Here is a 23,168-nt window from a genome sequence, read left to right on the forward strand (position 1 = left end):
GCTTTACTAAGTATGCAGCCAACCAAGATCAAAGCCTTGATCACCTCGCTTTTGTGCAGCTCTGCTACAGATTCTTCTGTGAGGTCCTAGGTAGGATTGTGTTGGAGAAATGACACACCAAAAGTCATTACAGATTTTAACTGAATCACAGAGTTTTTTGCTTTTTCAGGAGAATTTAAAGATTGTCCATGACAGCACTGATGTAACAGGAACAAAGTTTACAGGAAAAAAGCAGCTTTCTGACAAGGTTATGGCTGATTGATTATTGGCATAATTTCAATTACGGCCTTTTTTTTTTAAATAAAATTTTTGGAAACAACTTTAAAGCCTGCTCCAATTATGTTTCAAAACTGTTACAGGTAAATAAACCAAATCAAAATATAGCAGCAATTTTTATTATAAGATTTATATAAAATGCAGATAAGCAAATCAGCGCTGGGTGGCCTAGAGAGACCCCTGCTCTCCACCAGCCCACAAGCGCAATACAAATAAACAGTTACTTTTATACTCTTTTCAACCCCCTCCCATAGTCACTTGTTAGCTCTTGATTGGGCTTGAATTCGTGGGCTTCATTCTGGTTGGTTCTGTTGCAGGCCCATTTTGATTGCCAGGGACTTTCCATCAGTATCTTTAATTAACTCAAATGTCCTTGAAGCTGGACATGGGAATGGTACCCAGATGATCCAGATGTTCTCTTTGGCTCTTCTTTATCATTTTCATCCTTGACTCCTTGATCCTTGTTCTTTTCTTCTTTTCCAATGAGTACACTTAAGACAATATTTTTAGAAAAACAGGATATAGTATACATACTCAGTAGAGCAAAATACTTTATCTTTGCCAACTACCAGTTGCAGGATAGTCAATTTATAATAGTAACACAGCAGTTGACTATTCCACAGCTTACAACTCCCCAGTCCCAACAAAGCATTAGCTATAATATACAGAAAGTACAATACATATTTTGACGAGTAAATTTTACCATTGCTTACTTATTACAAAAACTCTCAAAAGTAGAAGCTGAGACAGCTAAAACATTACAAGACCATGGTGTAAGATAATACCATGCAGCTAATTTCAAGCGCAAGTGAAATCCCAGCACCTTATCTGGGGCTATTGCTGTCCTTGGGAGATTTCCAATCCTGTAATTGGCAGGGTTTCGATGCAGTTACAAATATGAATGTCAGTAACATTTGTCTTTAAACGTGGTCATGGAGCTTGCAAGAACTAATGCCATTTGGGCTTTTTTGTTTGATTTTTGTTTGTTTGTTTTTTGGTTTGTTCTGGTGGTTTTTTTTAAACCAAACCAAAGCTGCAAAGGGAGCGTGGGAGCACCTCTTGCTCCTGCGACATGGATTTTCGCAGAGGTCCGTTCAGGGACACCTCGGGAAACGCCTGTGTGTTACACACTCCCCCTCCCCAGCCCCGGCCGAGCCGTTGCCAGGCTGCTTGTGCCTCCCGGTGGATCCTGAGGGAGTGAGGGGCTCGGCCTGCCCGCTGGGGATGGAGCACGGCCGCCAGGCCCCGCTCGGCGCCCGGCCGGGAGCGGGCGCCGCTGCCTCCGGCTCCGGCTCCGGCCCCGCCGCCCCCCGGCCCCGCGGCCTGAGCCCATGCCCGGCCCGGCACAGGGGGCTGGCGGGGGGCCTGGGCAGGGGGACCCCCCGCCGGAGCACAGCGCTGGCGGCGCCCCTTCCCCACCCCAGCGGCCCCGCAGGTGCGTCTGGGCCGCGGCTCGGCCGGGCGGGTGAGGCGAGCGGGGGGTGAGGGCCCCGCCGGCGGGGCGACCCGAGGGTCGGGCTGCCCTGCCGGGCGTGGGGCGAGCCCTGCCCGGCATGGGCGAGGGGAGGTGCCCGCAGCCCCAGGGAGCGCCGTCTGTCCCGAAGCGCCCCGAAGGGGCCGCGGGCGGAGCGGCCTGGCCGGGTACGAGCCCCGAGGTCCCGGCCCAGGGAAGGCAATCTCGAAACGTTTTGCCTGTTTATACAAAGAAGTAGCTTCCCCCCCCCCCCCCCCCCCCATTTTTTTTCTTTTTCTCTTTTTTTTTTTTTTTTTTTTTTAACTGCTGTATGTCTGTCCTGTGAGTCGACTTGAGCTGTTTCTCCTAAGCAAAGCAGAGCTGGGGAATGGTCTCATGGCTGACTTCTTTTCCTGACTCACTGATCTCCCGTCCCCTCTGGATTAGTTGACTGTAGCTGGGGACAGCAGAGGCTTTGGAGTTCTGTGTCAGACAGTTGCAGTTGATGTTAGGAAACTTATGGGGTCATGTGTACCCACAGAGTTAGTTAGACAAAAACTACCGTGTATATATATGGCTGTCAAGGATTTACTGTTTGTTGGTGTGTGAGGAGCCATGTCCAGGGAGTGAGAAAAAAGTTAACTAAAACATCTTGTTCAAGAGCTTTCTCAGAGCATGAGCATAAAGTCTTTGTTCTCTCTCACCCATGTTGTCTTCAGGTGCTCTTCCAGTGGATTTCCTGTGGGCTTAGTCTTAGATGTGTTGAATGCTTCAAACACAGAGCCTGTCAGAGCAGCTGAGAGCTCCACTCAATCTTTGGGTGTAAAAAAGATAGGAAGAAATGTGAATACCTCCAGGCCTCGTACCTCACAAAGCCTGACTGTAAAGCAGTATAAGTCCAGTTTAGTTCCCCAGTCTCACCCCTAGTTTGCACTCTGCTATTTGAAATCTGCAGTCTTATCTTTATTGCTATTGTTTGTATGTAATACACAAGTTATGGGAGTTTGTCTGCATCTGTAATTACAGGTATTTTTGGAAGAGAGTTTTGTACATCCCTTTGCACAGATAAGGTAATAAAGAAGCACCCCTTTTTCCTTGGGATGCTACTGGTAGTGCTTGTTGAACTGTTGTGCTTAACAGTGAGTAGTCCTGATCATTGTCATCAGTTTAGTGGATTATGACTTGGAAGCAGAAGTGGGGAGAAACTTTCTTGTCTATTTTCTGTGCTTTCACAACCAGTATCGTCCTGAGATAGGTGCTGTTTACCACAGGAACTCTAGATGTCGTGGAGAACAGCTGCCCAGTAGCTGTTACCTAAATCTTAGTCATGGATGTCTTTAAGTTCCCTTCTTTTGCATACCCTATTATTACTCTAACTTGTAAATTTCATCAAGCTTAAGGAAAACAGTGTGGAAGTATGTTGGCAGGAACTTGGAAACTTTATTGCCACAACAAGTGTCTGCTTTGTACCTCTAGTTAGCCAGATCACGGAGAGCATGTACGTATTTTTAACATGGAATCAGTGTGCTAAGACTGTATGGAGAAATGCTGGATTTGGGTCCAAATAAGGTTGATTTAGTGTGTGTATGACTCAGGAATATTATAAACTTTTATGTTTTTCTGTCCTCACATTATATCTCCATCTGCTGTAGTGACCCCATAACACAACAGATTCATGTTTCATTTGAAAAATTTCTTAACTAAACAGTGAAAAAGAAATACTTCTGAACTTTGAAGGCCATTCTGCTTTAGTAGTGTGATAGCTTCCTTGGGACCTTTAAAGGTTTTTTCCCCATCAGCTGCATAATCTGCTTGAGATCCAACTCATTTCTTCCACAAAGGCAGGATCTTTTCTCTCTTCTCTGGGAAGCTCTTCTTCCTGTCTGAGCTTCATATTCATCACGCTTGGTGTACTCTGCTTGGCACAGTGTTCAGTAATCCAGGCAGTGATTTACAGTGTTGCAGCTGTGCAGTGTATCTGCACAGGGCGGAGCACTGTCATCTCTTTGTTAGGGTGACATTTATCTTTTGGAAAAGTATATTCATCACATCATCCTAATAGCGGTGTATCCTGAGGCTCGGCAAAATTGGCTGTGGCAAAGAAGTCACAAAGAGTAATTGGGAACTCTTCAAGTCTTCGAAGTCCTGACACCACAGACATAGTTAACTTGCTACGTATTCTAAATAGGAATACTTATGTTCACCTGGAGAAGGGGTTCGAGTTCCAGGTCCCTGTTAGATGGTGTCCATGTTTCTGTGAAGTCTACAAGTTTGCTGGTGAAATTATGTAAAAGACCCTGAAAGTATTTATGATTTTTTTCTTTTCTAAGCACAAGAGTTTCTGTTTGGTTTAGGTAATCTGGCACTTTATTCTAGTGAAGAATAGTGTTTTCTTTTGATAACACTGCTTGTTCTGTTTCAATATAGCTTCATACAATTAATTTATGTTTGCTCCATGGATTCGGCAGTGCTGCATCTAACACTAGAGATGTTGGAGCTAAGCTCCCACTAGAGGAAACTATTTGCCTGAAGCCTTTGTAAAGAAATGGGAAGAATTGCTTTGATAGTGTTAGCAGTTCTTAGTTTTGGAGAGCAAATCCTGGGGAAGGAGAATGAGATGTGGCCTCCTCCAGGTGAGCTGCCAGAATTCAGGAAGGAACACTGGTCCATTGTCTGGAGCATGCTGGGCTGGTTGGACACTGACTTGTGCTGGTCTTGGAGAGGGGAGAAATGGGCTGAGTGTCACCCATGTTCGGGAAAGGGAGTTCGAATGGGGGAGTGCTGGCTCAGTATGGGGCATTTCATGGCTGCCTGCTGGAAAAGCAACAACTTGCATTCCTTCTTTCCCCTCCAACTCTGCCATCCAGTGTTGCCACTATGATTTATTGTGATGCTGGGCAGGAAAGGGAAGAGGAAAAAAAAGTGTGCTGAGCAAGTATGTCTGGCCTGGGGAGAAGAAGTATGTATTTTACCCTGAGGGGTGTTGGGGAGTGCAGGGAAAAAGCTTGAGAATGCTACTGAACTAAATTATGTAGCAAAAGGAAGATCCTTTCCATTTGATCAGAGTATCACCTTTTTTCTTTTCTTTTTTTTTTTTTTTTCCTGACTGGCAAAACCCCCAAATTCTGCTGGTTTATGCTGTTAGTTCTAAAATATTTATCAGCACCAGATCCATGCCTGACTTTCTATGTTAAAGCTGCTAAGTTCCTCACAGTTCTCTTGTATTATTCTTCCCCAGACAGTAAGACTAGTTTGATTTTTTAAAAAAATAAATATTAATTCTGTCTTTAAATTTGTTCTGGTTTAGCCCTCTTCTGAACACCTCCCAGTGTTATCATAAAAGGATGTTATAACAACCAGAGCAAGTAGAGTAAATCCAATACTTTTGGTGTGTTTTATGTGGGACTTCAGTATATTTTTGCATTCACCTAACACTGGGCCTTTTTCTTTTTCTTGAAACCCCATTCCATCTCTGGGGAAGGTAGTTTTTATTTTATTGTTTATATAGGATGTGTAGAGAATTTAAGAAATGCACATGGGATTATGGAGAGTTGGATAATACCTTCAGAAACTCTCAGAATGGATTTCCTGCGTTTAAAATTCTGCTGTTTAGGTATTGTGTTAAATATGTAACACTTAGGTGATCTCTCTTTTCCACTTTTAAGAACAGATGTGCAGGTTAATGGACAAACATTTGGAATTCACTGCAACTCTTTTCAAGATGGTTTTTCTTTGGAAGATATGTCTGCTTTGAAATTTCAGTGGTGTCTTTTTTTTTAAAGGAGAATTCCTAGTAAGAGATTCTGTTCTGTCCACAATACTAATGCTTCTTAGACACAGAGAATCAGATCTCCCTGTACAGTCTGTTTAGGATCATTTATTGTAAAGCACTGACTTCTTTGAAACAAATAACAGTCTTTGCACAGACATTGGTGAAAACAAATAAGGTAAGAAAACTCTTATAAATACTTCTCTGTATACTGTAAGATGATAGATGTATACAAGTATAGGTGATACATGTTTTTGCAGCATTAGTGCCTAAAAAAGAAAGTAAGTTTTATTGAAAACCTGAAAATGAAGGGAAAAGTTTATTCTTGCAAAAGAAAATTTCATGATTCAGTACAAACTTTTTTTTTTTTTGCAGAGGCAGCAGGATTGTGACTTGCACTTACACAGTCAGCAACTGGAAAAATGCCAGGTTCTAAAAGTAACTTGGTATCTTCACATGAGGATGTTATAAATAATACGTCAGACTTGAGTGAAATTAAAATTTCAGATGAAAAAGGATCCGTTGCAAAAAGAACAGTGACTGTAATTGAGAAGGATGGCTATCCCGACTCCGTGTACATGAATGCAGCTAAGATTTTTCAAGGCATTCGTACTGAAAAGAGTAAGGATAAAATGCTAGTGCGGTACGGCGATAACTCAGAGTCTCCCGTGCCAGCTTTTAAAGATGAGCATTCCAGGCGTGTATCTTATGAACTGGCTTTCAGTGCTCTAAAATGTAAGTACAAAACTTCTCCAACAATTGCCAACAGAAATGACGCAGCAGGGAAAACATAGGAAAGCGACATGTTCAGTGTCTGCCTGACAGCAGAGATCTGAGGAATTCTTTGTTAAACTGCAGGTTATTACAAGACTACTCATATGCCTCAAATAGTTAAATATAGCTAAGTGTTATTAGTGTTTTGTGAAATCAAACGTTTAAACCCTATACGTTTTCATGTAAAGGAATTATATAGAGTTGTTATTCTTCGTGATTGAATTTGCCCTTAATTTTCATGATGTTTAAACTTGCAGTTTAGTGATTTATCAGGTTTTCTTTTTCTTCCCTAGAATTTTGTAGGTTTCATAGCATATCTTGTCAACATTTTCTTTTTTTTGCAGATCAAGATCTTCTTGAAGAAATATTGTTAGATAGTGGTGTTTACCCATGCCAGTCAATAGTAAGTGAATGTTGTTGTGAGGAAATAAATTTTATATTTTCTACATCGATGTAATTAGAATCTTTTCTGAGGATTCTGCAACACTCTTCAAAGCAACCTTTGTTGTTTTGAACTATATGGCAGCCTCAGACTGAAATATTGCTGACCGTTTTAGATACTTGTCCAAAGCCTCTCTCTCCAAAGTACTAGGTATGTTGTTTGTGAGATTGTGTTGCACCGTACAATCTTTTGAAGGGAATCAAAACCTTCAAAGAAAGAAGGTGGGGGAGAGAGCCATAATCTTTACTGCTCTGTAGTACTTGCTCAGTCAGATTGTCCATGTGCTTTCCTTTCCGTCTGTGTCCCCTTGTGAGCAGGGAAAAAAAATCATGTATCCTTCCTGTCCTTGGGAGTTAGAAAGCATGGAGAGAATCCCATCAGACAAAAAAAAAATGCATTGAACCCACATTTTATTTCCTGGGCAAACCATACTGTATACAAATATTGTACTGGCAAAAATTGGTCCAGAACATACTTTCCTGCTTTGACATGAAAAGAAATTCTAGACCTTACAGAGTAATTTGCTGTTCCTTCCAGCTGAGTCTTTGATGGCTATGCAAATTGCAAGATGAACTTGAACTGATGTTGTTTGTGGAGATTGATGTGAGCAGGCAAATAAATGATCCAACACATTTATCTTTTGCTTGTTTTTGTAAGGAAGTAAGACTTACATGCTAACATTCTGTGTTTGGTGGTATTTCCCTAATAACTTGAGTTTTCTAACTAATTTTGGTCATGTTTGTGAGAAGTTGAGCATTTTAGAAGGCATAATAACTGTAGGAATTTCATGGAAAGAGGTAGACAATAGTAACAGAAGTGCTGTTAATTATTGTCCTTAAGCAATGATACTCCCTGGTGTAAAAATTTAGACATGGAAAGGAGATTTTACATAAATCCCAACAGCAGAACATTTATTACAATTGAGCTTATGGGTTACTACATGCGGAAGAATCCCACAGGAGATGAATTGAAAGACAAGAAGTTTTTGTTAGCTTTGCTATTCAATTCCTTAACAAGGAGAAAACAATTTCAATGGTTCAATGCTGATAACATTAGAAGTTTTTAAGACGTAGTGTTTTATCTGTGTTTGGAGAATGTTTTTAATTTTGATAAGCTAAATAACTTACAAAATGTGTATTTTGAGTTTTAAAAAACCACAATCTTCAGTGTTTTATTAGCTCTCCATAAGGAATTACTTTCGTATTCTTGCAAATAAGCATTTTACTGGAGATTTTAATGCCTCTTACACAGGAGAATGCTGTTTGATATGGATCTTTTTGCAGAAGTAAGGCACACTTTGTGTCACTTTTGCTATCCAGATGCGTTTCTGTTGCAGCCAGATGAGTTAACCAGCTTGCTTGTTGTGATGCTTTACGACCTACAAGACCGAAAGTTTGAAGCACGAAAGATTTTTGATGAAGAGAAACCTATAGAAGAAGTTCAGGAAATAGGGGATTATTTATATAGGTATATGTGCAAAGAACTTTTTTTGTTGATATATATTAGCAAAAATGCAGATTTGTATAACCAGTACCTTTTAATAATAGTTATTAAGCATGTCTTTTATTTTCAAATCTTGTGACCTTTTTAAATTTTAATGAGAACCTAGTTTGAAGGAAAACTTTCATATTTATATAGTTAAGAAAAATACAGCTAACAAACCATCCTTATATTGTGGATTATTTTACTAACATCTTGTCTTATTTTGGCATTGTTGAAACTTTTTTCATACAATTTTAGGAGAGAAATTAAATATTCAGTAAATGTTCATAAATATGAGTGTAATAGAATCAAGAGGTCATGGAATGGAATAACATGCATCTATTTAGCAGTATGGAACTTTGTTAAATATTTATTATTTTTAAAAATTAGAACAAAAAAGAGGGTACGTAAAATAAACGTTTTTATATTTATTATTTCATTAGTCAGATGAGGAACTCTAAAGGCATTTATTAGACAAAATTGTGCTGTTGCTGGATTTAGAGTAGCCCAAAAAGTTCATGAATATCTTAAGTGCAAGGTGTTGCTGGAGGGCAGTAAGTAATATATCTCAAGTAGTTCACCAACAATTTTTATTTGCTGTGAATTATCATGTATCAAGAGCTTGTGGGGAGAAAAGATTGGGCATATTTTCTCTGACTCCTGGTTGCCATCATACTTGTGTTGGTGTTGTTTCTGTACAACAGGTCAGCTTTCATCAAATGCTCATTCTGCGCATGTGTGTATTTACATTTGCAAACATTTGAATGAATCTCATGGTTGTATTCCACAGGTGGAAGTTCCAAAATATATTGCGTTGGGGTTTTTTAATCTGTTTGAGAAAGTGAATGTATTTGAGAGTCACCTGTCATAATTCCAGTCCCACCTGCATTTGAATAAAATAATCTTAGCTGTGGACTACTACCTTGCATCTACCATTGTCTGGGATAGGAAATGTTCTTATTAAACTTATGACTGTGTTTTTGTAGTTGTAGGACCAAAGCGGCAGCTGCACTGGCACGATGTCGCATTAAATATGATGCTCTTTCAATTGAACACTTTGTACCAGAAACCATATGGAAGCAGGAACAAAGGGTTTCTGCTTTACCTTTCTATGTTTGGATAAACACATTTAAAATCAGGTAAGGACTTTAAAGTATCATTTGGTATTGATGTTTTACATATGAAGTGATACAGGTTGCTCCATGCTTGTTTTAGAATTCTCAGGTTATATTTTTACCAGTAATTTAGAATTCTTACAGGAAATTCTGATTAGTCCAGTTCCATTCTGTTATGTTTGCTTGTAGTTTTTATGTATTGCAGTAATGGTATTCATACCCTGTAACAAGGTTGTGAAACAGTTTTTCTTACAATTTTGTTGCTTGTGTGGGTCTTTAACCAAAAGAACAAGGAAATAAAGTTAAAAAAAATATGGACGAGTAAACTTGATGACAAAAGACAGAGGAAACATCTTTAAAAGTGGATGTATTAGTGTAAGCCGTAATCTTGGCAAAGGGTGTTGAGACAGATACAATACTTAAACTGGTGTTTATTCTGTAAGGATGGTGTAAACTTGAAATAAAAACACACTTTTAAAAATTCTTATATTCTGTAGACTACTTTATATAGTCTATACATCACTATAACTGGAGTTCCCAGTTCTGTACTAACTGATACATGAACCATACCAAGTCATCCTGTTATCTGTTTTGTTAGACAGGTAATCCATTTTATAATGTTTTCAAGAATTTTGTTTTTCTGCTCTGGTCTTGGACCAGTGTTTGGTGCTTAGAAGATAATGTGTCTTACTCTGTTTGTGACTTTGCAGCCCTTAAATAAGACTGGACTAAAAGCTGCTGCATTCATCCCACATTTAATGTACCATATAAGGCTATGGCACTGTTCAACAAACAAGTGTTGCTACATATACGTTTAAATCTTTATAATATTTGAATTGCTAACCTCAGCAGTTATGCCTTCATTATATTTACACAAAGATTCTTTTGGTTATCAGCCATTAAAATCATTGTTGAGTTGGGCTAAATTGAAAGCAATTGAAAGAACTAAAGCATTCCTGCAGTAAATTTACTACAGTGTCTCCTGAGCACATGGACATTTCTGTTTTGATGCTTTGAATCATTCTCTGGAGACACGTACATATTTCTTAATTTATTATATCAGACTTATTAACTTAATTGTTTCAAACCAGAACTTATATGCCTAAAATATGGTAAGTTCCCCTCCTACAGGCAGTATGGCATTCTATACCTATGTATGTATGCATACGTATGCACACACTAACAGAAATAAAAATTCATATAATCAATGTAAACTATATTGCTTAAGTAACTCTTGCATATTTAATGGTCAGAGTTGTATGTTAACAGCCTTGAAGATGTTATCAGAGATTTGGAGACAAAGGGACTCACAAAGGTTGAATCTGTGTCAGACTTTGACCATTATACGTATGCCATGGACCAACATTGCCACGATGTATTGGTTTTCCCTTCCTCTCTTAAAGAAGAATTGCTTAATTTAGATCTTTTTGCAGATTGCAAACTCTTGCTGCAGGTGAGTTGATGTCACCCTTGAGTCAGATGATCTGCAAACTAAAGTAATTGCTTTGCATTAGAATGAGGTTGTGTATTGTGTGACTATCCTATTAAATCAGTCAGGCAGCAACATAGTCTCCTAAGGTTTTGGTTATTTTTGGTAATTAGAAGGTTACAAACTCATTCACTTACTAAATTTAGCATGCAAATGTCAATGCTTATAATCGATAGGTACAATTAGGTTAGTAGAATGTTTTAAATTTAATCTTAAAACTCTTGACATTAAATATAAAAAGTGATCAGAGAGGCAGTCTCACTTCTAAAAAATGTGAGGAAAGTTTTGATGTATCTCTGTGTGCTTTCCCCCAGTTAGTAGATATTGGTGTGCTATTGTAGTATTTCTTCCTCTTCAACTGTATGTTTGGGATGGAACGATCACACTTCTTTGTATGTTGTGCAGTGTGGTTCCTAGATCTCCATAAACCCCACTGGTCTTTTTCCTGACTTACTGTCATTAGACTCTCCAGGCAAGATTGGTTGGAAGTTCCTGTTGTAGAGCAGTGGTTTGGAGTAACCGTGCAACAACACACAACCACGAATTATCTGAACTATCTGATGATTCTTGAGTGCCTAGCAGAAACATTTCAATGGGCATTTTCACTAGATGCTTAGCATTGTTGGGAAACTTTAGCCTCAAAATTTATTGCCTGACTTAAATAGTGATTCACTATTCAATATTCAATTTCAGTGTGCATATTTTTAATAGAAGATTTACAGAAAAGGACAATACATGAGAGCCCCATAGGTGATGGGAACAAATTCTGAGTATTACTACTTAAAAGTATTCAAAATGAGGAAAGAAAACTCTCAAAACCTCTGTCTCTTTGGTGGGGAAGGGTGGTGCTTGAATGCTGTGAGTACATAGACAATGATGGGAACTTAAAGGCTTAGCACTGTTTTCCCACCCTTCCATTTATTATCAGTGTTTGTCAGATTTGGTGCAAGACCTTGTACCTGTGGTCAGTATCTTTACTCCTTGCCTTTTTAAGTAATTTGATGGAGATGATTTTTCTTAATCACCACTGGTATGAGGCCTCCTTTTGAGTGGTCCCTGTGTTTTCTGCATTCCAATCTGGCTCTGTGTTGTTCAGATTTCAGCAAAAATTTGATCTTTGATCTGTAAGGACTTCATTTCTCCTGTAATGATTGTCAAGAGCTATGTGGATAGTTTTGCATTTCTCTCTTAATTCTGCCTGTTCTGAATTGTGGCCTATGTTTATTCTTTTCTGGCTGTTGTTAGGAGTTCTTCATCCCTCATGGGGATGATATGCATTCTCTCTTTTCACCTATAGAGATATGCTTTTTTAATGTATTCTTTAGAATTAAGTTATTTAAATTTATTGAGTGACTGTTTGGATTTGTACTTTATTTAATTCTGTGTTAGGAGCTATCTCTGATTAGTTTTTTCCTCCCTTCTTTCCCATTTCCTGTGAAAACAATTAAATACTTTGCTAATTTGGAAAAGAAGGTTGGCATTCATAGAAACCAAAATAGATGGTTGTACTTAATTTTTGTGTCATTGTTTTCTAGGATAAGTCTCGCAGCCTTGCAGTACACTCTGCACAGGCACTGTTGAATGCAGGTGATGACATTATAGTGGCTCACACAGGTTCCTATCTGACCATTGCCCATATGTCAGTGCTGACGAATCATGGCATGTGTACAATTTTCGTTTGTGGTGTGAAATCTTCAGCAAAAGAAGAAGAACTGAGGAATATTTTCGGTCATATGGGATGTGAAAGTAGGTGCTGAAACAGTTGGTATGCAAAAAGTATTGTAATACAGATGTTTGTGATATCTATAAATACAGCATAATTCTATCAGAATTCAGAGATCTCTTCTTTGAAGACTTGGCGAGGGCAGTAACAACTTTTTTTTTGTCACAAGGTGTGCTGACAGCTCTTCAGCTACAGTCAAGTTAATTGAAGGTTGCAGATTAACCATGTTATACATGGAAGCTCCTGAAATGTCAAGATGAATTTTTCCATAGAAGTACTTACTGTATAGTAGTTGGTGTAGCTGGTAGCTGGGAACTTTTGGGTCCATTTATTTGGTGCTTTGGCTGTTGCTTTCAGTCTGATTTCTGGCTGTTTGAGTGTTTATTCCAAACACATGTACTTGTCCAGTTTATGCAGAGGACACGATCAGAACAGAATGCAACAAGACCCTGCAATGCCATCATCTGTCTTTTCAGTGGAAGATGCAGGTCTAGTTAGCCTTTCAATCCATTTGAAATCCACAGGTTATACTTTGGAGGATCTGGGTCTAGCAGGCTCTAGCTCTGTAGAAATCTATGTAACAGCACAGTCTCTTCACTTGTATCACCTGTAGGTAGGCTTGCTTGCAATGTATGACTGTTGAGTTCTTCCTTTATTTTGCAGATATTCAGTTGTTGCATGAAGACTTTACTGAGCTTGAACCAACAGACCGAAGACTTCAAAAGGCAAAAGTGATTTTGCTGCTACCACAATGCTCTGGACTGGGTGCTGGCAATCCAATGGAGTTTATTTTAAGTGAACACAGAGGTAACTTTTGATACAGAAAAGCTCATGCTTTCTGGTAGAAATGAATAAATTCAAGTATTGTGGTCTAGACAGTGTAGGTACTTCAGTAAATTGTATCATTTTATTTGAAAACCCTTATTTTAATTACTATAAAACATATATATTAACTTGCATAATTATCTGTCTGATTCAAGTTGGTAGTATGAAGTTTGAGGGTTATTCTGGGGAGCAGAATGTATATATTTTTTTTAAAGTAAAAAGACTATAGGCAGAAAATTTATTTCAGTATACCAATATGTATATTATTTTCCATTTGCTTACATTCCTTTATTGACTGTTTGTATAAGTCTGTTCACTGTACAATTTTCATTAAATAGAAGCAAATAAGAGGCACCAGTAATTATAGGTAAAGAAGGAAAGCAAATAAATTAGGCACTCCTTGGTATTCTAATTTGTAAAACCTACCTTCTAACTGCACTAGTAACAGCCACGTCTGTTTCTGCAAACAACTGAATTTTAAGACACTAAGTTGCAATACTAAATTTACGACTCTCTACTTTTAGATGCAGGGTTGCTACGAGACCTTTTCCAGGGATTTGTGTCTGAGGATAAACTCGGTATTCTTGCTGAAAGGCAGCTTAACGAGTTGATTCATGCACTGAAATGTAGGTGTGCTAGTTCTCCAATTTCTGGGAGGACCTTGTACTATCGATTCCATTGTACTATCACCAGTTTTTACATAGTTAAAAATACATGGATTACTCTATTAATTAACAATAAGCATGTAACCAAAACCCCTGAATAATGATCGCCTCCAACCTGAAGGTGTCTCTGTGTCCTACTGTTCACCAGTCTTAAGCATTGTGTATAGAACTGGCTTATGACTTAGTCATACTCTGATTTGGAAATGCTGCAAATGTAGTCAGAATCCATCTGCATGCTGCCACTTTCTTCCCCTCTCCTTTTGTAGCTGTGTGAAAAGATGGATACAGCTTTGAATTTGTGCTGTGATCTGCAAATATTTAACATTTTAATTATTAAAAACTACTAGAGTTTGCATACTAATGTGTGCAGGAGGATATTCTTATTGGTAAAAGTGACATCCAAGCATAATTTTTGTGATGTTTTCAGTCCTTACCAAGCCACTGTCTGTATGAAGAATCTGAACAGTAGAAAATTTGTTTTGTTTTGTAGTTAACAAAGTACAAGCTATTGTTTACTGCACTTGTTCAGTTTACCCACAAGAAAATGAACTAGTAGTGAAAAAAGCACTGGAATCTGGAGTGGAAGGAGATAAAGTACAACCATATAGGTATGGAATGAGTAGTTTTATCTATGGAAAAATTAAAGTATAACTTTAAATTATAGCATAATTCTTATCTCCCAGACTGATATGTGTCTTGCATTAAATTAATATTTACAATAGTTTTTGCTGCCTGTCATGCCATTTTTTCTGATGTTTATGAGAGTACTTACCAGTATTCTATTGACTTTTTCATCTAATAGTTTTGTTCACCTGAAATTGAGATGGGAGGAAACCATCACTGGTTGGAAATAGCACTCTTCTGATAGAGCTATTGCTTTTATTGTATCAGTATTCAGAGAATGAAGCTAGTTTAAGATAAAATGGAGACTAGAAGTCAGGGAACTTGCTAGCATGCTCTCAGCTTCTGACCTAGAATGATCAGTTTCGAAGGAAAAAGGAATTAAATCTTAAATTGTGAGAATAACATAGAAGAATAAGAACACTAGCTGTAGGATTGCTCATCCCTGTATTCAGATGAATGACTTGTGGGGAGGACAGGTTACAGTAAGAGATCATCCTGTGCAATCATAACAAATACAAGTATATATGAAAAAAGTATGTGTTATGTATACTTTATATGTAGTTAAAACCTGTCAGCTGTCAGCCCTGTCAGACAGAGAAATCATTAGAAGGCTGGTGAGTACTTTCTGGATTTTCCTTTCAGTCACAACAGATTAATGCAAACAGTTGGCACTCACTTGCACATAGATACAGTAGATGATTACGAGATGCAGGTTAAGAGAGTGTATGTTGCCAAAAGCACAGAAGAGTAATACCATATTTTTAGATTTTATATTACCTTAGATGATGTTAATATGCTGGCTATCGCAGGGAAAGGTACTGTGGCTCAAGATATTCAGTGTAATTAAATTTTGCATGATTAAAATGGTAAATGTTAACTGCGGCCAGTCCGAAGAATTTTGAAAAGTTATATATTATTCATAAGGTTAAGACATAGCGCAACAAAATGCATCTTTTTTGCAATTCACTGATAATTGAATTAGTCTGGTTGAATTTTTACATTAAGTGGGATGAAATCAGGGCTTGTCTTGCCAGTGATGCTATGCTAGTCTAAAAGCATCTATGGCTCTTGCTGTAAACTGTGTTTTCCTTTGGAATTTGAAATTTTGTGCAGTCTGTCATGTCTTGATCTTTATGCAGCTCTTATGCTATGGGGAGAACTCAGGGAACCTTGGAATGTAATGGTCTCCAAAGTAGTTGAACACAAATAATACATAAATTCGTAACACATATAACAGAATTTGTATTAAAAAGTTCTCAGAGCTTTAATTATTTTAGAAAAAATTCCCCCTTGTGTAAAACACCTCCCCTTCCCCCAAAGCCAAACCAAAATCTGTTCAGTGTTTTGCAGAAACATCATGAAACTTGTCAAACCACCAAATTGTACTTTTACTTCCAAATACAAGGCCATCTCGGACGGTCAGAAAGGGACAATAAAATTACATTAGGATTTTGGCAGACTTGAGCTAATTTGTGACTGAAGACTGATTGAGTTCCATAAATAACAATTTCAGAATTGGTTTCTCCTGCACTGTCATGCAGTATCTTGGATGTTTTCATGCACAGTTCTCACTACAGTAAAGTTGCTGGTAACCAGCATGAACAGAGCAGTAATAGAACACCGTAAATAAAATGTATAGTGTGATTATGCTTGTCTTAAGATGTCTTATATGGCTCAAGCCATTTAAGATGCATGTATTACTTACAACAATTCCTTTTACACTTTCCTTAGAATTAATTAGAGAACCTACTCGGAACAATGCAGTATAAAACAATGCAGTATAGAATGAAAAAACTGTTGCAGAATTACTAGCCCCAGTGTTTACAGTAGTGTCTTTGAGAGGGAAGTTACACTAATAAAACATCCTGTATGATCATCACAGGTCTACTTAATATTATTTTCCTTTTCCAATAAAATCGAGGGCTTTCAAGAAACTTTTACACCAGTTGTGCTTATGTGCATTATATCTTTTGGAATTACTCTGCAGTACTGGAGTAATGCTGAACAAATTAAGGCTCTGCTGGAGTTTGGGATCAAACAGCTGGTCTTAGGGCTGTGCACTTGTAAGGGTGATTTTAAACATATACCCACAGGCTAAGGTGAGTTTACCTTAAGGATAGGACAGTTTATAGCAAAGGCTTCACCTTAAGTAAGGGTACACAATGTGAACAAGTGTGTTTAGAGAGGAATCTAAACCACTCATGCATTTCTCTTTGGTTTATCAAAATTGAGTTAATTTCTGCATCATTTTTCAGGGTCAGACCATCCATTGAAGGGATTCCTGCTAACAGTAATTTGTATACATCAATAAAAATTATCACTTTTTTTTTTATTGAGTGAGCTGATGTAAAATGAAAAATCTCCTGTGTCACAGGACATATAATGTGAGGAGGATGTGAGCCTTGTAGTCTGTTTTATCAAGTTCCAAGGCACATAGAAAAAAATCCAGATTATGGTGGAAACTTAGAAACAAACAGTTTTGCAGACTTCCCATTAGAAATGAACTAGCCAGCCAAATCAGGATGTTGCTTACAAATATTAAATGCATTTCTCCATAACCATCTTTGAATAAAGCTCTCTCTCAAGAGGATTAATGGAGCACTGGGGAGGGGCTCTATCTTATATTCCTCAGCGATGTGAAAAGGAAGGGGTTATAATTGCAAAAAGACATTTTGAGAGGGTTTTTTCCATACTGAGACCTCTTAGTACTAGTTTAGTAGCCTTATGAGCCAAGTCCCTGGGGCCTCTTTATAACAGCTGGGCGTTCCTGGAATACAAGGAAAACATGAGAAAAGGCTAGTTCTTTCTTCCCCAGTGATGCACTGCAAAACTGTAAAACTGGATAAACATCACTCAATTATTAAAAATATTTTTAGGTTAGCAAATTTTGCTAACCTAAGGTTTTTAGCTTAGATATATTATTTATTATGAGCATATACTATTAACTCAAAGTCAATATCTCTGCAATTTCTGAGCTTCTTAGTTTTTTCAGGTCATTCCCCAACTTCATGGACAACTTGATAATCCAGTAATTGCAGACCTGAGAAAGAATAAAGTTTTTCATTATATTAATACATATTTATTATCTGGTGGTTAATATAGTTAATTGGAAAAAATGGGAATTATTGAAAAAAATGGAAAGACCCCCATTGTTTCTAAAAAGATGAATTCTTATGCCTTTCCTGACTTGCAATTGTTTAAAATTAAGATAAAGCTATGTCATTGAAAGGCATATTTGGAAATTACTTTTAGTGCATCCTTGTTTATTTCCTTTTATATCCTTAAATATGATTTTCTGGTATTTTGTTTATTTTTTACAGGCTTATTCCTCCCGTTTTTTCTACTTGCTCCAATTCAGAGGCTTCCACTGAAATTTTTTTCAAAATGGAGCCATCAGAAATTTCCAGTGGCTGTTTTGTAGCTGTTCTAGAAAGAGAGGTAAGCTAAGGAAGTTACCATTTAAAATCACTTCACAGAAGATGACTACTGCAATTTTCCACAAAAGAATGAATGAAATTGAACATCTGAAATAAAATTCCTGGATGCTCTTTAGTTGTCTTAAGACCAAAGGATAGGGAGAAGTTGAAATGTGCCACTTCTGGAATTTTATGCTGAGCGCAGTTTTCCAACATGTGCCTGTTGTTCTGGAGCTGTTCCTGGTCAGAGCAGGCCCATGATCCAAGTCAGTGCCAGCAACATCAAGAAGAAATATATTGTTGTCATACCTTGGAATGAAATACATAGGTTGATTAGACTCATGATAAATAGTGTCTAGTAAAGTTATTTTTTTATATGTGTCACCAGGATTTTGCAGTGTCCAAGCAGATGAACTCTTAAACCCTATGGTGACACTATTATAATTTGAACGAAATAGGTATGAATATGTTTCCTTCCCAAACTAAGGCATATGCAAATCTGGCTTGAAAGGCAGGGTGCTTTTGCTGAGTAAATGGAAAAATGTTGGCACAATTCCTGAGGAAAGGCCTTAAAGGGCTAGTTTGCATCTCTGAGCATCAACATTCTCCTCTTGTGTCTGAGAAAAGCAAGAGTTTTTTAACCAAAAGAGGAAGGGGTGGGGTTGGGGGGGAGCGGCTAATGAATATTTCATTGCAAATTTATGATAGAAGATCTTATTTGGTCATTTGTGCTACTTTCTGTCATACTGTGGTCACAGTGCTTGAAAGAAGCTTGTCTCTTAGGGGAAATTAGAAGATTTTATTAAGAGTAAGAGAATCACATATGAAAAGCCTTTCATTTACCTATTATTGACCTTCTTCTTTTCAATAGAAAATATTTTTAACCTAGCTCCCTGAGTTTTAGTTAATCGTGCTATGTACATTTGTTTACCATATTGTATCCCTCCAGAGAAACAAGTACTTTTGTTTCAGGTAGTTAATTTGAATAATTTTTGTCAATTTTTTGTCAAATTCTAATGGACAGAAGCAATTGCTCCTATGGCCAATTTTTAGGTTATTTGGGAAATGATCATTCTCCATTGAAGCAGAAAACATGTACTTACAATTTAAACTGAAATTTCTGGTTTACAGAAACCCTCTTCTTAGCTAGTTCTAAGTAGTTTCTTCCCTATTTTTTCTCTTTATATGCTTGGATGCTGAGCTGGTTCCTACTTAATCTAGCCTGAGAATTCCTTACTTATGTATTATGAGGGAAGATTTTCATTATAGGGAAAATTATTCATGTTTAATGTTACTGATAACATTTCTGTATTTTAGTAACTACTTCTGATACACACACGCACACACGTGTAATGTATATGCGTGTTATTACAGACACATCACAGAGCAGGTCAGTGTGGGAGTGTGCTGGTTTTGGCTGGGGTAGGGTTAATTTTCTTCCCAGTGGCTGGTGTGGGGCTGTGCTTTGCATTTGTTCTGAACACAGGGTTAATAATACAGAGATGTTTCTGTTGTTGCTGAGCAGTGCTTACACAGAGCCAAGGCCTTTTCTGCTTTTCATACTGCCACGCTGGTGGGGAGGCTGCGGGTCCTTGGGAAATCGGGAGGAGACACCGCCAGGACAGGTGACCCCAACTGACCAAAGGCATATCCCATACCATATGACATCATGATCAGTATATAAGGTGGGGGGAAGAAGGAGGAAGTGGGGACATTTGGAGTGATGGCACTTGTCTTCCCAAGTAACCCCTGTCTTATGAACCCATGAGTTTTCTGGCTTTTATCCTTTTGATTGTCTCCCTGACGCTGCTGGTGGGGGAATGAGCGAGCTTGGTTGCTGGTTGGGGTTAAACCACAAGTCAGACATGCAGTACAGAGGCTGGAATTGAGCTTCCCCTCTTTGGAGTGGTAGAGAACAAAGTTTCTAAGAAGCAAACGCTCTGATACTCTTTACACAACAGTCATGTTCTTAATTTCATGGATAAATAGTTTGGTTAACATTTATCATATGTGACTTAAGTCCTTCCGCTAGACTCTGCCACAGTTTTCTCATGGAGTAAATTCTGAGCAGCTCTGTGTTGTGACTTAGATTCATTGTTGTTTCCTTTGAAATTTTCAGAAATATTCTTCTAAAAAGGTGCCTGCTAAAGACATTTTGGCTTATGCTGCAGAAAAAGGACTACTAGATAGCATTTCTGAAGAAAAACCAAAAGAAGAGAAAAAGCAGAAAGTAAAACGACGTAAACGTAATATTACTGGTACTGATAGAAAGCCAAAGGCTGCAGAGCCCCTTCACCATCAAACTGGAGCTCATGTTAAGGCTGAAGTTCCAGTGTCTAAAGCAGTCAGTGACACACAACAAAAGCATGTGGCTAGAACAAAAGCAGTCAGTGACACAGAAAAGCATGTGTGCAGAACAAAACCAGTCAGTAAAACACAACAAAAGCATGTGCCCAGAACAAAAGCAGTCAGTAACATACAACAAAAGAATGTGTGCAGAACAAAAGCAGTCAGTGACACACAAAAGCATGTGTGCAGAACAAAAGCAGTCAGTAAAACACAACAAAAGCATGTGCCCAGAACAAAAGCAGTCAGTGACATACAACAGAAGAATGTGTTCAGAACAAAAGCAGTCAGTAGTACATCCGTGCCTAAAGCAGTCCATAACATACCTGTGTCTAAAGCAGTCAGTAACACACAAGAACGTGCACCAAACAAACAGCCACGTTCGGCTGAAGAAATCTACCAACCCTGATGCACACACAGCTGTGCCTGAAGTGCCAAAGTGTACATGTCATTTGTCCCCTCTGGGCAAGGTGTCTGAGAGACAGACACCTCCTCGAAGGGCACGTGCAGGACATAACGGGGTTGTATTGAAGCCTGAGAAAATCACTTTGCCTCCAGAGTGATAACACCATAGGAAAGTTTGCAAGGAAACAAACTCAGGGTATCAAGTCACCATCACTTTCATAGCCAGACTGGAGCGCAGGGTCCAAGTGGTGGAATATTTCCACCACCCCTGTCTAAAACGGTCAAGCCAACTGTGGTTAAACATCTCTGACCATGGGAACCTTCAAACTTGGCTCTTCCTTTATACAGAAGGTAAAGATTCCTGTATATTAATCAATACTCTTTGATTACAGCACATATTTATGCAGGATAATCTTGGTATGGGAAAGAGCTATGTTATGGGCTATTTGTGTAGAAATATCCAGGTTATATAGTAATTTTTAATCCACTAATCACACTTTAAAGTGAATGAAGCTGCCTAAGGCTGATAGACTGTTGCAAGGAGTGAGGTCAAAAAACTGTAATCTCTTGCTATACACTTTAAATTGACAAGTTAAATCATACATCTGACCCCCCATCATGGCCTAGTTCTGTAAGAATAATCAATTTCAAATGGATATTTTTTTTAAACTGAGACTGCGTTTTTTAAGTGGCTACTTTTCTTTACAAGTGCTAGGTACCATTTTTGCGAGTTTCCACTTTGATGCTTTGCACAGTAAGCCCGTTAGCTCACCTTTATTTCTAAAACTAGATGTGAATTTTTGTACAGGAAACTGGCCAAGTATACTAAGGGCCATGCACAGGCTTTCTCGTACTTAACTCCCTTGGTTTCTACTCAGGTATACTTCAAAAATATTAACAATGAAAAATAGATAAAATATTCTCATGTTAGAAATGCTGAACTGTCATCATAATGTCATGTCAGACTATGTCATGGCTCATAATTGCTCCTGATCAATTTCTTAACACAAGCACTTATTAGTTGAAAAGAGCTGATACTGTCAAAACAACTTGTGTTTATAAACGTTACTGCTAGTCAGCTGAATAATGACTGAACACAGGTAGTTTGCCTGTCTTTGGAAACAGTCATGGGCTTCTAAGCTGCTCCCTCTTCCCAGCAAAGATTAAAAAACTGTAAAATAGCTACGGTTGTTTTATCATCTGAGCAGAGCATAAAGAGAGACACAAAGATACTTTAACAATAATCTGATTTGTGTTTAGAAGTGTTCTAAAAATGAAACAGCACAGCAATATAGAAAGGCAAAGGTAGCTGTGGCCCAGAAGAGAAATTTTCCTCTAGGCAACCATTTAAGATACTTGGCAAGAGTGCTGCCATGAGCAGCAACAAAATGTAGTATGGAATCTTAATTGATTTGACATATGGGTCTGGATTTAGACCGATCCAGAGAAAATGTTTTAACATCTCTACTTTTTCTTCACCCACCCCAGTCAGTGTCGATGGATCAGCAGTACCTTTATAAGACAGGATGTGAATGATACTACACCAGCAACATAAACAGCTGGCTCGTGTTCATTGGATATTGCTGCTTCACTGAATCACTGAAATTTTCTTTTAGCATTTTGATCTGAGCCAGCTCTCCTAGGCAAAGACATCCCACGCCTCCTGCATATCCCTGTGAGCAACCCATGGTCCTTACCCATTCCATTTACATAGTGAATTCTTTTGTTTTTGAGCAAACCTGTAAGCATAGATTTAGACCTGTGCACCGCAATATGTAGAACTGGAAAAAAAGAAATTCTTATTTCAAAACCATCTAGGAGGAGGAGAGATTCTACATGTTGGACAGTGGGAATGGACACTAAGAAGACTTAATTTTTTTTCTTCCTGTATGGTTGTTAAATGCTTAAAATAAATTTAAGAGATTCTGTGGTTAGAGAATGATTTTTTTTAAATCAAGATCTGTATCATTTATTATTAAAGTTAAAATTACTTGTAAAAGAACATCCACATATGTGTCTGATGACAGAATTTCTGGGCTACTTATGTAATATATGTCATGATGTCCCACAATCAGCAGCCTCATCTTGCTTTCAGAATTTGCATTTTTGAAATGGTATGGAAGCTAAACCAGTTAGAATCTTGATGTCTTACTAAGAATATCAGTGTGAATATTTTGACTCTTCAGGTCAGCAGCTTTGTAAGCAATGAGCTTCACTTGGTGGAAACATCTGGGACTGAGTCCAGATGGCTTGTAGATGCTTATACATTAAGTTAACACTCAATGACTTTTTACAGTAAAACTGTATCTTCTGTAACTGTTTTTCAGTAATCCAGTTGTCCCAGTTTGTAATTTTCAACTAGAA

At 38.1% G+C, this 23,168-nt stretch overlaps 1 protein-coding gene across 9 annotated transcripts; it reads left to right on the plus strand.

Annotated features, from left to right (window-relative positions):
- The first annotated feature begins 1,595 nt into the window (after window positions 1-1,595).
- NSUN7 (NOP2/Sun RNA methyltransferase family member 7) lies at window positions 1,596-23,125 on the plus strand. 9 transcript variants are annotated; one of them, XM_032684718.1, is made up of 12 exons: window positions 1,596-1,711; window positions 5,874-6,233; window positions 6,617-6,675; window positions 8,051-8,181; window positions 9,183-9,335; window positions 10,581-10,764; window positions 12,336-12,546; window positions 13,187-13,330; window positions 13,873-13,974; window positions 14,504-14,621; window positions 17,958-18,075; window positions 20,173-23,125. In XM_032684718.1, exons 2-12 carry the CDS (start codon window positions 5,921-5,923, stop codon window positions 20,806-20,808), a joined length of 2,169 nt encoding a protein of 722 aa, XP_032540609.1. In that variant the 5' UTR covers window positions 1,596-1,711; window positions 5,874-5,920; the 3' UTR covers window positions 20,809-23,125. The 9 variants fall into 9 exon arrangements, 8 of the variants coding, with proteins under 8 accessions (XP_032540609.1, XP_032540610.1, XP_032540605.1 ...); XM_032684719.1 differs by lacking the exon at window positions 1,596-1,711 and having other exon boundaries at window positions 2,022-6,233; window positions 20,173-20,502; window positions 20,584-23,125; XR_004356508.1 differs by lacking the exon at window positions 1,596-1,711 and having other exon boundaries at window positions 2,023-6,233; window positions 20,173-21,155; window positions 22,293-23,125.
- The last annotated feature ends 43 nt before the right edge of the window (window positions 23,126-23,168 follow it).

This window comes from Chiroxiphia lanceolata, chromosome 4 (assembly GCF_009829145.1).
Source record: "Chiroxiphia lanceolata isolate bChiLan1 chromosome 4, bChiLan1.pri, whole genome shotgun sequence".
Taxonomy (NCBI): Eukaryota; Metazoa; Chordata; class Aves; order Passeriformes; family Pipridae; genus Chiroxiphia; species Chiroxiphia lanceolata.